The 15,113-nt window shown below is 33.3% G+C and overlaps 1 protein-coding gene across 1 annotated transcript in view; it reads right to left on the minus strand.

Moving 5' to 3' along the window:
* LOC145279623 (ankyrin repeat domain-containing protein 13C-like) overlaps positions 1 to 15,113 on the minus strand; it is a 219,796-nt gene that overhangs the window by 2,997 nt on the left and 201,686 nt on the right. The window contains exons 9-12 of the mRNA XM_080130834.1: positions 13,620 to 13,719; positions 11,161 to 11,313; positions 3,259 to 3,287; positions 1,661 to 1,761 (exon numbers count right to left, since the gene is read on the minus strand). Coding sequence (XP_079986960.1) covers positions 1,661 to 1,761; positions 3,259 to 3,287; positions 11,161 to 11,313; positions 13,620 to 13,719 — 383 coding nt within the window. The remainder of the gene's footprint in view (positions 1 to 1,660; positions 1,762 to 3,258; positions 3,288 to 11,160; positions 11,314 to 13,619; positions 13,720 to 15,113) is intronic.

Genomic DNA, 15,113 nt, shown 5'->3' on the forward strand with positions numbered 1-15,113 from the left:
AACTGCTAGTTTTTATTTAAAAAATCAGCCACAATTACATCCTGACATGCATTGATTTAAAAATAGCAAACCCTTCATTTGTCAATTTAAGTGAAGCATTATCTATATAATTATACGATAGCATGGATGTTATTTTGTGTGTCACATTTAAATCTTTTTTCTTCCAAGTGACTGTCGTTTAATTGTTATGATTTTTCCATTTCTTGTAATAAATAATTCTATCAAGAATTTATTATAAGTTTTGGTTTCGGTTTCAATTATAACTGATGGCACTCAAGTCATCTATTTTTTTTTATAAATAATTTTACCAAATTTAATAATTTCTTCATGTTTTGGTTCTGGTTTCAATTCAAGCTGATGCACCCAAGTCATATGGATATATTTCTTTTATTTTTGAAATCACAACTTTATAATATATAAAAAAAAAGAAAATTTACTCAATAAAATATAAGAAATCTGCAAGAATTAAAATATATTTAAACATATTTTACGAATGGGCTATGCCGGGCATCCCTGCTAGCTTAGATAAATACTTTTGCAGTTTTAACAAAGGAGCTGCAATAATATGAGGGCGTCTCCATTTGCATTGATTATCCACAGAATGACAACATCAATACATTACATATGAAAGAGTCCGCTGTGGAATTTTCACACGTCCTGCAAATCCTCCTTGTCATACTGAATTAGTAGCTCAACTCTTCCACATCAAAACGTATGATCCCGCTGTATCACAGCTCTTTAGTGCAGCTAGACTAACAGCTATCCAAGTCCTGAATCTAACGTACAATCATCTAATAAATAGTTAGTACTTCAACTGAATTAGAGGATCGGTGTTATTCATTCATGGACAGATTGTATATGTTTTCACCTGAAATGCGTTAGTTTAAAAGATAACCAATGTAAACAAGCACCTTTTTATTTCTAACAAAACTAAAATCAACTTTAATAAACATTAAATCTTAAAATGTTTTTGATTTAAACTGGAAATTATTTGAAAAATATGATCATCTGTTTTATTTTAGTGTTCAAATCAGCACAAGTAGAGTTAAATAAACTTATATGATTTCTATTTATATGATAGAAATTTGAAGTTTACCTCTATTCATGCAGTGACAACAAAAAAGATGAGAAAACTTGTGCAGTATAATTCGATTTCAAATAAATGCATTTTAGGTAAGAACACTATTACATGCTTGCAGGTCATGTTGAAATTAGTAAAAATTCTCAAAATTACAAAAAATGATTGAGTAAAAAAATAATTGCAAGTAAAAATAAAATTTACTGAATTATAGAATTTTATTGTATTTGTTAAAGCTGAAGAGTTCTTAAAATCTACGGGAGGTAACTGCACCCTATCATTGACAAAATATTAAAATCTGGCACTAAAATAGAAAAAATTGCAAATATCTACAATTTTCTTTTGTTATTTTTGTAAAAAAAGAAAAAAAAGTTCTAGCTGATCTATTATTTTTACTAATTTTAACAGGACACGTCAGTATGTAATAGTGTTTTACGTAAAATACATTTTATTAGAATTATGCTGCATAAGCATGGATAAAACAAAAAAAATTCTTTTCATCATTTTTCCACTTGAAAAAAATCAAAAAAAAAAAAAATCTATAAAACTTATTTTGAAAGTTAAAGACAAATTCTTACTTACCCACTTTAACGGGAAAACCAGGAGGTAATTTTGTAGTCATGAACTCTCGCAACTTTTGAAATTGTTTAAAAGGAGCAATAACTTCCAAGACATCTAATAATCTGTAAGCAAAGCAGTTAAGAATATTTAATATTTATAAACTCATTAAAAAAATAATATAAATATACAGTACATTGCAGAAATCTGTACAAAATATCTTATGCGTTTCCTATAAAAACAAATAGTTTATTGGACCACATACCGAAGACAGGAAACGGGTGAATTGTAAAAGATGTGTGTAAAAAATGTCAACTAGAAGAAATTATGGCTGCCTACAGCCTCAATTTAAAAATATTGAAACATTTTTCAAAGACCATAATATCAATAATGTGAACTGTAGTTTTCAGTTTTCACCACCACAATAGAGTTCAGCTGCTTTGAAATTTTATGTGGTTAAACTTGTATCGGTCATTAAAGAGCAGAAGAATACTTAAGAGTTCTACCATCCGATATGCACGAAAACAAAAATAAAAAATTTGTATCATACATGTACCCATGATGGAAAGAAATGTTTAAAAGATTGTTTAACATTGACCTAGCCACCTCTGCACGAAACCAGCAATTAATCTGAAGTGAACCGATTAGTTTAGTTGTTTTACAACATATCAATCTTTGTCAGAATATTTAACGCCAATCCAATCATTTTGGTAAAAGATTTTATGCTTCAAGTTTTTAACATCTTCAAATATTTATTCATGATGTCTAGTTTGGTTGTTTTATAGAAAAAAAATTGTTGTTTTTTGGTTTTGCAGAACATGATTGAGTTTTGCAAAGGGAAAATAAAATAAACAATAACATCAAGGTTTGGTGCATTTTAGATCAGGAAACCAATATCTTCAGGCAGCCTGATCTGGTAGCACTAGCCAAATTAAACCGAATCTTCACTAGAAACAAAGAAACATGTACAATATACAATGCATTTCACAGATTGGATTTTTGAGCCACAAAAGAAGCTGCAAAAGACTAGTTCTTGAAACAGTAAAATATCAAAATCTTTTGGAACTGAGACCAGTGACAAATACTAATAGCAAGCACAAAAAATTTGACATTTCTTTGGTATAATAGCGAAATTCCAAAAATCAAAACATTGAATTTCAACTAAACCCAAAAGTATCTACTTATTTGTTTTGCTTAATTGGCATCAGATTTTCAAAGTTTTTAGAAAATAATTACCTCCATTGTTATGATTCGATCTTTCCGGTTTTTCGGGGTTTTTTGGGTTTTTTTTTTTAGTAATACTCAATTTTCCGTAACTGTCCTTGAAAACTATTTTTATTAATAATTAATTTTCTATTTTATCAGTTTTTATAATTTTTGGATATGTTCATTCTTGTGATATAACAATTAAGTAGATAGCATTCGTTTTACTTGAAATTCAATATTTTGATTTTCGCTATTATAATGAAAAAGCACCAAATTTTTTAATTTGGCTTTTCATATTTCAAAAGTCTAGATTGCTTGCTTTTCAAATATTAAAACAAACGTAATTATGATTTTATTCAAGACACAAACAAAAAATACACAAAACAGATTATGAAAACTGAATTAAAAATACTTACGCTTCAACTGTCATAGGAAAATCTTCACTCTGAGGAAAAAAAATAAATTAAATTTTTGTTAATGTAAAAAAATTTATTTGTTTTTTCTTGGACAAGACTGAAATTCCTAATAGTTTTTTTTTCTTTTTATTAAAAAGATTGTACACAAACTAATGAACTGATTTCCATACAGGAAAAAAAGACTGGGATCTAATATGTCCTGCACTATCAACCAAGCTCCAACCTCTGTCCCATTGCCACAGTGTACCCAGTGCTTATTTTACCAACTAACCCAACAAGCAGCAAAATTCCACCTCTTCATTGTTGAAGGCCCTAAATACCAAAAAGCCTTCTACTCAAATAGTTTCTTCCCTAGAGTTTGAAATTTATTGTTTCCTGCTTCCCTGACTGTACTAATCTGCAGGAGTTTAAATGTAATTCAAACAGTCTCTTGTTAGGTATTATTCTAAATAGTAGCCCCTTCCATCCAAGTGGCAATATGCCTTGATGGGATGGGGGGGGGGTCTGTGCCAACTAAAAATGTTACAGGCAAAACTGATTTTTATGAAAGTCTCCCTCCCCTCTTTTCAAGTCTTCAGTTGGAGATGCTCAAGATCTTTCTGTATTCACATTTCCACTCCAGACAACCGCCCACCACCACCAGTGGCAACTGCAGATCAAAAATTGCATCAAACCACCACTACACAGATTTAAAAAAAAAAAAAAATCAAAACATTTATTTTTTTTTAGCTTTTCTACATAAAATTGAAAAATTAAAAAAAAAAAATTTTTTTGGAATATATCCATATCTATATCAATAAAATAAATGCCATATATGGAACAATTAAAATGCAGATTTTCCAATTTGGTTGGAATCTCTTTCCTATTTTCCTTTCTTTTTCTCCCTCCTTTTTTTCTTTCTCTCTCTATTCCTTCCCTCTTTTTTCTTTCTTATCTTTTTTGTTTATTTCTTTTATTGCCATTTTTTATTTCTCTTTCCTCTCTTATTAAATGAAGTTGATTGAAGCTACGACTATTTTGATGCATGATACCAAAGATGTTTAGGTTTGTGAAATTCTTCCAACAGAATCTGTGAATCCCACTTGTTTTTTTTTTTATTTCTTATTTTCTTTTTTCTGTTGCCTTTTCTGTTTTTTCTTTGTTGCTTTTTGTTTTTTTACCCCTGTTGCTTTTTGTTTTTTCCTGTTGCTTTTTCTGTTTTTCCTATTGCTTTTTCTGTTTTTCCTATTGCTTTTTCTGTTTTCCTTGTTGCTTTTTCTGTTGTTTTTTTTTTGTTGCTTTTTTGTTGGTTTGTTTCCTGTTGCTTTTTTTTGTTGGTTTGTTTCCTGTTGCTTTTTTTGTTGTTTTTTTCCCTGTAGCTTTTTCTGTTGCCTTTTCTGTTTTTTCCTGTTCCATTTTGTGTTTTTCTTCTGTTATCTGTTTCTTTTCCCCTTTTTTTCTGTTTTTTGTTCCTATTTCTCTTCCTTTTTCTGTTTTTTTTCTGTTTCATTTTTTGTTCTTTTTCCTATTTATTGTTCTGTTTATTTTTTCTGTTACTCCCCCCCTTCCTTTTTCTATGATGTCGATATCCAGAAATCTCTTTTTTCTGGTGCAAACAAAACTATATCTTCTGACACTCCTGTACAAACTTATTGATATAAAAATACTTTTTTTTCTGTCAAATTCACCTTGATCCGAATTTGTAATACATCCGGATGGATTTTATACGTTGTTTTTTTAGTTTTTTTTTGTTATTTTAACTTTGATTTTGTTAAAATTTTATTTTAGGAAAAATGAAAATGGTTGTATTTATTTTTTCATTATGCAACAATTTCCTCCTTTGGAAAAACAAAACAAAATTATTTAATTTATGCATTTCATTACAACGTGAATGTGACAAATTAACTTACAAATACATTTTGCGAAAAATTTATAAATTGGCAGTTTTCTCCCTATATTTTGATTTGATGATCTGCGTTTTTCTTAGCCTATTGCATCTGACACACTGTCACACACACATGGGTTTGCAACTGTGAAACAAAAAAGCATATTTTCTTGATCATGCAAAATTGTGTTCATATTTGGCGAAAAATGAGTCAAAAAAAAAAAAAAAAAAAAAAAAAAAAAAAAAATTTTAATTATATTTTTTTATAACATTAATTTTGGTTAATGTTTTTTTTTTTAAACTAGTTGAAACTAAACTATCAACAACAATTGAATTAACTGATGTAATCTTAAAAATTTTGTAGAATTAAAAATAAATCTAATTAATAGGGAAGTTATCTTCATTCGAATTTTTTTTTTTTTTTTTTTTTTTTTAGATAAGTCAGTTTTTCCAGACATTGAATTTTATGAACCCAAAATTTACTTGCTATATTTTGGAGTTAAGCACAAAATGTGTTCTGTAAATATTGTTTTTCTCTTGGGTTGTCAGGACAAGATAAGTTTTTTAACTACTTTATGTCTTTGTGGTTTTCGAGGCAGATGAAGACAATTTATCTTAAATTTAAAAAGGTCGGTAATACTTTGAACAGTGGCCTGAGATGTCGGAAATTTTTCTGTTTCTATGTCTATCTTTGTGGCCACGTCACTAGTAAGGGTGCTGGAGGTAAGCGTTTCATCTGGGCTGACGTTACCTGCCTGATAGTCAGGGACCCGAACCTTGATTAACCACTAAGGAGACTGTCCTATCAGCAGGTGTAAAGTACTGGGGCTGCTGTATTGCCATTTGGTGAATGGATTCTGGACCATGCAGAAGTTTTTGGTGGGACCTCTTGATGCCATACTAGTGGGTAATTGTTACGGCTTTACCTTTTCATGTGCTACAAAAAAAAAAAAAAAAAAAAAAAAAAAAATTTCCTCTCTTTCCCTCTCTGTCCTACTCTAACCAAGTCTGTCGACCTGTTCCACAAACCCCAAAAACTCAACATGAAATATCTCAAAAAAAAAAAAAAACCACGTATAAACCTAGAACCCCATCCTCCAACGCAGAGGTTGAAACCCAATTACAGGAGACGAACCAGACTTACTCTTTCTAAGCGAAACTGGCATAGGGCCGACTACTTCCCTAGATGAGTTCATAATAAAAGGATACTCTAACTTAACATCTAAATCTGACCCCCAAGATCGCCATGGGCACGGAATATGTGCCTACATTAAAGATGGCTTCCCGTGTGGTAGAGATATCTCCAGAGAAGACCCTAATTTACCTTATACTTCCGGGTTGCACTTGCTTACACCACCGCATTCATATTTGCTCTCTATCGCCCCCACAACAGCGGGGTTACTGTCCTTAAGAGTATATCTGAGAAAATTGACCTCATCCTGTCTGCTCACCCTTTGGCTACCATTCACATTAGTGGTGACTTCAATGTCCATAATGTGGAATGGCTGACCCACTCAAATAAGACAGATGATGAGGGGAGGTTCTGTCATGATTTTGCCATTGCCTATGACCTTACTCAGATTGTTCATGAACCCACCCATGTGCCCGATACTACTGGTCAGTAAGCAAGCCTCCTAGACCTTTTTCTCACAACTTCCCCTGAGCTATGTTCATGTTCCGTCCTATCTCCCCTGAGATCCTCCGATCACACAGTTGTATCAGTTAAGATAAAAATGAAATGTAATAAGTCTTCAGATATACCTCTCCACCATACTGTATATCGATACTCTATGGCTGACTGGGATAGCTTCCATACACTTACATCCGATCTACCACTGCATTCCATGTTTAAAAAGGATGTGTCCTCCATAGTATCAGACCTGACCGAATGGCTAATTGTAGGCATAGACCGATTCATACCATCAAAAAAATTCCAACAAGAACCTAACAGCCAGCCATGGTTCTCCCCAGAATGTGCTGCTGCCATTGCGCACAGAAATCACTTTTTCCATAGCTACCAACATAATAGATACACTGAGACTAAAGCTGCTTTCAGGACTGCCAGCAACCACTGCAAAAGAAGAATAAAACATGCAAGAGAGCTATATGCTCAGTCTGTTAAATCCAAAGTAGCTGAGCAGTGGCTTGGTTCCCACCAGTTTTGGCAAATAGCAAACAGGATCCTGAATAGAAGCGTGCGTTCTATCCCAACCATCATCAATGGACCTGAGGTCATCTCGTCAGCATCAGATAAGACCAAACTATTTACCAAGAACTTTGCAGCTAATTCTACCCTATGCGACGAAGGCCATCAACTCCCCGTATTTCCTCCTATAACAGACAACACGCTATGCAACATACAAATAACTGTGCGTGATGTCACCAAGCTAATCAAGAACATTGATTCCAGTAAAGCAACTGGCCCTGACGGCATGCCAATCATTGTGCTGAAAAAGCTTCAACTAGAACTTGCCCCCATATTTACAAAACTCTTTAAGCGTTGCCTTAAAGAGAAGTGCTTCTCAACACTCTGGAAAACCTCATCAGTATGCCCTGTATTTAAGAATTCAGGTGATAAGTCCCCTCCCTCTCAATACAGACCAATAAATCTGTGTGTCATGAGTAAGCTGCTGGAATCCATATTAAATAGAGAGTCAACCACCTCAGCAGAAATAACCTTAGTGACATGCAATATGATTTCCATTCTGCCAGATCTACAGCAGATGTGCTAACTGTTATAGCTCATAGGATTAGCGAATCTCTTGACAAAGGCTTCTTTTCTAAGGCAATTGCTCTTGACATATCAAAGGCCTTCGATAAGGTATGGCATAAGGGCCTACTTCACAAGATTTCCAGCTATGGTATAACTGGAAATGTTTTCTCGATCATAAAATCATTTTTCTCCGATAGGCTCATAAGAGTAGTGGTTGATGGGCAGAAATCAGAGGCCCTCAATATTAATGCTGTAGTCCCTCAGGGGTCAATCCTGGGCCCAACTCTCTTCCTGATATACATCAATGATCTCCCAAAACACATACTTAAATCATTCGTTGACATCTATGCTAATGACACGACCATCTATGGCAACACATCAAAGGCCGTAAATAACAGTTTTCTCAGATTCTCTCTCCTCTGATCTTGAGCGCGTGGTAGTGGGGGAAGAGGTGTCTGGTTACTTTTAATGCATATAAAACCAAGCTCCTATCTTTACATCAACACTCTGATCCCCATCTGGCATCAATTGAAATGGGTGGCTCTCGTCTAGGGGAAGCTCCATGTTTTGATAAACTTCTGCGCTTGACCTTTACCCCTGACCTGAAATGGAATACGTACATCAAGTCTGTTCCCAAGGTCGCTGGAAAAATGGTAGGATCCTTCTATCGCTCCAGAAGATATCTCACCCCTGATGCAATTCTCTACCTGTATAAAAGCCAAGTACGTCCAAGGATGGAATACTGCTGCCACATCTGGGCAGGAGCTGCTAAAAACAGCCTATCCTGCCTTGACAGAGTACAAAATAGGCTTCGTGGCCTAGTGGGTGATGCCCTTTTCTCTTCCCTGCAATCTCTCTCCCACAGAAGAGACGTTGTGAGCCTGTCTTTTATCATTACTACCATGGCAGGTGCTCATCTGAACTCCAATCACTGGTCCCCCCTCACCAACCTTTCACGATAAACACCCACCTAGCTGAAACCACCGTCAAAAATTTTCACCACTCCATATCTGTGCCAAAATCAAAATGTAGATTCCATGAACAAAGCTTCTTTCTTAGAAGTGCACGCCTGTGGAACTCTGTCCTGGTTGCCTGTTTCCCACCTGACTACAACCTGAATGTTTTTAAGTCCAATGTAAACAAATTCCTGATGAACCGCCTCCTTAAGTAAGACACTTTATCAAATCTCCAACACTAACATACTGTACAAACAATAACCCTTATCCCCAAGTGGCTTCCGGACCTTGATAAGTGGTGACTACCTTGTAAAAAAAAAAAAAATATCTGGCTATCATTTTTGGCTCTTTTAATGTTTCCAATTAAAAACCAAATACTCAGTTTTAGGACCATATATTAGGTTGAGAAGAAAGTTCTTGCAGAATTTTTAATTTTGATTTCAAATGATGTATTTTGAAATAAGTTTTTGTGATAATACCTTTAGTTGATATATCATTTTAAAGAGTGTTTTTCGTTCTATCTAATCGTTTAAATTACAATCGTTTGGAAGCAATTGTATCTTTTTTCAGAACACTGAATACAAGATGGACAAAAAGCAAATTTGCACAATTCTGAAAATCTGCTGAAACAGCTCGCAATATCACTGAAGCGTTTAAGCCAGTAACCACTACTGAATGTATAACGGTAGTTTAAGAGTCTTGATGATGAGCGTAGTGGTCGGCCATCAGATGTTGACAACGATCAATTAAGAGTCTTAGTTGAAACCAATCCACCAACAACTGTTCGAGAACTTGCTTCTGAATTAGACATGTGTACAACAGTTTCCAACCACTTGAGAAATTGCAAAGACCAAAAAACTTGATAAACGGATGACTCACAAATTGAACAAAAATCAAAAAAACTGCGTTATGAAGAATCATCTTCCCTTTTATGCAACAAGAATGACTTGTTTCTTGACCAGGTTTTGACTTGAGATGAAAATGGGGTTTTTACGACAAACAGTGACACTCAGCTCAGTGGTTAGACGCTAACAAAGATCCACAACACTTCCTGAAGCCAGAGTTGCACCAAAAGACTCATGTTGACTGTTTGGTGGTCTGCAACAGGTCTCATCCATTAGTTTTTTTTAATGCAGGTAAAACCATTACAGTAACTGTCAACAAATGGATGACATGCATCAGAAACTTCGACAACAACACCCAGCATTAAGCAACAGAAAACCCCATTTCTCCTCTATGACAATGCCTGTTGCTAAACCGACCCGACAGAAGTTGAATGAATTGGGCTATGAAACTGCCTCATCCTTCATACTTTCTAGACCTATCACCTACCGACTACCACTTTTCCAAGCATCTCAACAACTTTCTTCATGAGAACTGCGATATTAAAAACTACTTCAGCAACTTCACCACCAGAATGCAAATTTCTTTTTTACGTTACTGGCATAAATACACTTGTTTTGTATTGGCAAAAATGTGTTGATTCTGATGGTGCTTATTTTAGTCAATAAAATTCTGTTTGAGCTGAGATATGTTCATTTAAAAACTGCAAGAACTTGATAGTATTGAGTTTATGATATAATGAAAACAATTTTTTTTATCCTTGTGTAGTCTAACTCAATTTCATAAAATGCATTTTATTTTAAACAAAAAACATCACATACTTGCATGTCAGATTAAATAAAAGTTCCAAAATATGATTGAGTAGACTGCTAGAACTATTTTTAAAAAATTATTAACGATCCACAATTTTCTATTTGGAATAGCAAATTTTAATATTTTGTCAAAATTATAGACTGAAGTTACCGCCCCTCGATTTTAAGAACTCTTCATTAACAATTGATAAATTTTATTTATACTTGTAATTATTTTTCTACTCTATTTTTGTTTTGTATTTTTTTTTACTAATTTTGACATAGCACATAAGTATGTAATAGTATGTTACCTAAAAATGCATTTATTTGAAATTGAATTATACTACGCAAGCACTTATTTTTAATGTCCAGCAAGTTTTAATAGGTTTTAATGGAGAAAGATAAAAAAAAAAAAAAGAAAAAAAGTCAATTTAAACTATCCTCTTCATTATTTCATCAAGCAACTTACTTTTATTGTGGATTAAATGGTTAGTGTAACCAGGATGAAAATGTGTCATAAATTTTATTTTGTAACATTTTTTTCCATTTGTTTGATTAATGTATTCATTAATTAACATATAACAAACGTTTATTTTTCTATAATTTAATAAATTTTAATGGCTTAGTTTTTGTTGAAAATCCACATAGAAATTGCTAAGTGCCATTTTCTTTTTCTTTTATATAAAAAAAAAAAAAAAATGCAGATTCTTTAACAACAAATGCAAATATACTTACCATGGCTACGGTAGCTTTATAGGTTTTACAATTCTCCTTAGAAACTAAAACCCGTCCCAAACAAGGGCATTTACTTGAAGTATAGTTTTTGTATTCTTCCCATTTCATACAAGGGTTTGGTGGAGGAGGAAGTGATGTCCGTCTTTCAGGTTGCTATGGAGACAAGAACATTAAAACATAATATAATAGATATAAAACACACTAGTCTATTTATAAACAAACTCATCTAAGGATTTTGAAGATAGACCTGGACAGCCATGAATATTCTGAAACTAAATCATTCAAAGCATTTGAATAAGTATATTTCGTTTTGATCAAACAGAGTACAACATTATTCAAAGAAATGCAATTTATTTTATTTATAACTTAAAAATTATATGAATTTTAAAAAAAATAGAAATACTAATATGAGTATTATTTGGATTCTTTGGACAAGTGTTCTCATCTGGAGTGCTACTTTCACAACATATTGGTCAATGTAACCTCTGACTTTTTTCAAGTGTATTTTGTCAAACTCTGAAATCTTTTCACGGGCGCAGTGGATAAAGTACTTGAAAAAATTTAGTTGTAAAGTTACTCTTCTGGAGATCGAAGGTTCAAGCCTCAATGTGGGTGACATTCGAAATACAATTCCAAATTATTTAGAACTTCTACTCAGTCATGGCTGACAGAATGAGAGCATGCTACCTCTGTAAATTTAATAAAGGGTTCACCTTGAAATTTTGTGCAGATTCCAGAGTTTGGTAAGATAAACGTTAAGAAAATCAGAAGTTTCATTGATTAAACCATTATGAAAATAATGTTCAAGATGAGAACAATCATCTGAAGAATCCAAATAATGCTAATAAGGGTTCAAACGTTTGCAGTAAAGACCCTCATTAATTATTAGGAAACACTGGCTATGCTTCGAGGAGTTTAAAAACTATAAATTTACAAAAGTTGATTTCAATGTAATTTTACTTAAACCTCACTCTCTACCCAATCAATGTGAAGACATTTTTGAATGCCATCCTAAACAGTGACTATAAAATCTTCTATATATATAAAATCTTCTATATATATAAAAGGCAAAATGTGTGTGCACATTTTATGTATGTCTCGCAAAGGCTTTTTTCGCCGCAATTCTCGAGGAGCTTACTATGTCTTAAAACTTTATATACCTTCTAAATCATAATATCGAGGATTTGCGAACACGCGTAGTGTCTAGATTTATTTACATCGACTTTTATAAAAATCGCGCTATTTCGCCGTGTCGCTATTTGTTCGACTTTTTAGCATAAATAAAGTGAAACTAAATTGAAACAGTTCATGTTCTCGGCTTTCGTGTCCGAAGTCCAGAAAGCAATCAGCTTTTGATCAATTTGGAGTGTCTCCTTATATCAGACAATTGCTATTCAATTTGGACAATCCCCTTTAAATGGGGAGCTGCTCCCTTCACCCCCACCATCATCTTGGGGAAGCGAAAACTGCCCCGCAATGAAACAAAGTAAAAAAAAAAACACCAAAAAGCTGCCTCACAGTAAATAAAATACTGCCACGTCATCATAACGTTCCTGCGATGACCTCATTAAGCAGCTACCTGCCAATCAAACCTCTTTGACTCACTTTATAACCCATAACATGCTAACCAATTTCTCTCTCTCGTGGCAGAGATAGTTAAGTGGTTGGCTTTTGTTTCCACCTCCACATCAACGCTTCAGGGTTCAATCCTACCTTCCTACTAAAACTTTTAGTTTTAACACACACACACAAACACACACACACACACAATGCCTGGTACCCCCCACTAGTGTAAAATAAAAACAAAAAAGGTAATATGGTGTAATGGGCTGGACACAAATAGACACAAGGTTTTCCATTCAATCATAGGCAAGTGTCATCGTGGAAAAACAATATGGGGGGAAAAAAAATACATACAGCACTATAATTTCTTCTGTAAATCGTGAGTTTGTTGGCACAAAAAGATAAGACATCTGATCACATCAGGGTATAAGAGGCAACAAAAGTTAACACGAACTGACAATTTGGATGTTCCAAGTTCGAATCTAGTTTGTTCCACAAAAACTCACTTTCATTTAAGATGTTGGTAACCTTTACATGGTATCTCCATAAGTACCACATGTTTTTCTAGAAAGAATTCTGACTAGAAAATCATTGGGAGAAACCATTGCAAAAAAAAAACAACAGAATCTTCGGATTCATATGATATAAGGATTTGGATGTAACCCGGGTGATGGGTGTGCACATGTGCAGAAAAGGAGAAAGAAAAACCAAAAATGTGATTTTCAAACTGATTGGAAGAAAAACAAAAGTCTACATTTGAAAATACATGGTGCGTTTATGGCATGAAACAAATGTTTTGTTGTTTTTAATAAAAGAGACATTAGAATTCAAAAGGAAAAAATGCACAAAACGAGACAAAAAGCGGAAAAAGAAAGAAAAAAAAAAATCAATCTTACTTTGGCTAATTGAGCTGGATCATCAGCAATAGCTGCTTTACAGAAATTCTCCACCAATGCTTTGTTCCGTTGCAAATCTTCAGGACTTAAATGCTCTCGCCTAATAAATAGAAAATTTTTATTTGGAAAAAGGAATATAATCATGTATTACTAAATCTTTTGTAAAAACTGATTATCCATGTCCAGACGTCAACCTAGTTAAAAAAAAAAAAAAAAAAATACAGAAAAATACTTATGTTTGTACCAGTGATGGAACAAAAAGGTCATATTCCAAAAATTATGTAAATTAATAAAGCAGCTTATTTTATATAAAAAATAATTTTTTCACGAGTTTTAGCGATCCATAGTATACTGTAAATATTACAAGACCGATTCTAAAATCTTAGTTTTAATTGTCTTTTTATTAAACATGGCAGATCAAAACAAGGTCTCACTTCCTAATAAAATCTAAGTTTTTTAGTTAAAAAAAAATAACTACTTGATCAAGAGGGCAGGAACACACCGTTTTTTTCAACAGAACGCAATGACATCATTCGACCCAACTTGGATGTCATTTTTATCGTTTTCACAATGGAAATCGTCGTAATTTTTTCTTTTTTGCATTTATAGCTATTCTGCTTATTTTTGTGTTTGTTAACATTGTTTTTGTTTGTTTTTTTTTTCTTTTTGGTCTTTTTGGTTTCGCCTCCATTACGAAGCAATGAAAAATCATGATGATGTAAGGAGAATGGAGAAAATATGGAGCATTTACTTTTTTGGTTCTAGTCTGAAAGGTTTCTTACTAACTTGACCCCACATTATAATCTAATTAAAGTAGAAAGTGAATTTTGGATTTACTTTCAGCAGCTGCTGAACTCTCTCTTCCCTTATTTTGTCCTTTAGTCCTCATATTCTAGGAAAAATGTTACTGACAAAGAGGGAAGAATCGCTGTTATCTAGATCAGAATCTATTCCATCTAACACTTATCGTTGGCAAGATTTTGACCTTGAAGTACTATTTTTAACTCCTTAGATCAAGTAGCTTCATGCTTTGTTTAGAGCGATTTCTATTTAAAAAAAAAAAAAAAAAAAAAAAAAAGAGGATGAGAGCTGACCAGTGGACAAATACAGACCTTATTGTCCACTGGTCAGCTCTCAACCTTTTTTTCCATCAGACCTTAGGGAAGATAGAAAAGTAGCTAGTGATCAGAGCTGTGAGGTAGCTTTTGGACTGAACAGATAAATTGAATTCTGGATTGCAGTTTGTGAAATACCGACAAAATGAAAAGATTAGTTTTTAACTCTTGGTGGGAAAATTTTGCTCTACATTTTGAAATAGTATTTTTCAAGATACACCGGAAGAAGGTCGGAGGTTACATCGACCAAAACATTGCGAAAATCACACTCAAGATGAGAACAGTAATCCAATGAATCCACATGTTATGAATAACAAATCCTCATCTCAAAAAAATTCATAAAAGTATTTTTCAATGTATAAAATTGAAACTATGGATT

The sequence above is a fragment of the Euprymna scolopes genome, chromosome 7 (genome assembly GCF_053919585.1).
Source record: "Euprymna scolopes isolate OS-2025 chromosome 7, ASM5391958v1, whole genome shotgun sequence".
Classification (NCBI taxonomy): Eukaryota; Metazoa; Mollusca; class Cephalopoda; order Sepiida; family Sepiolidae; genus Euprymna; species Euprymna scolopes.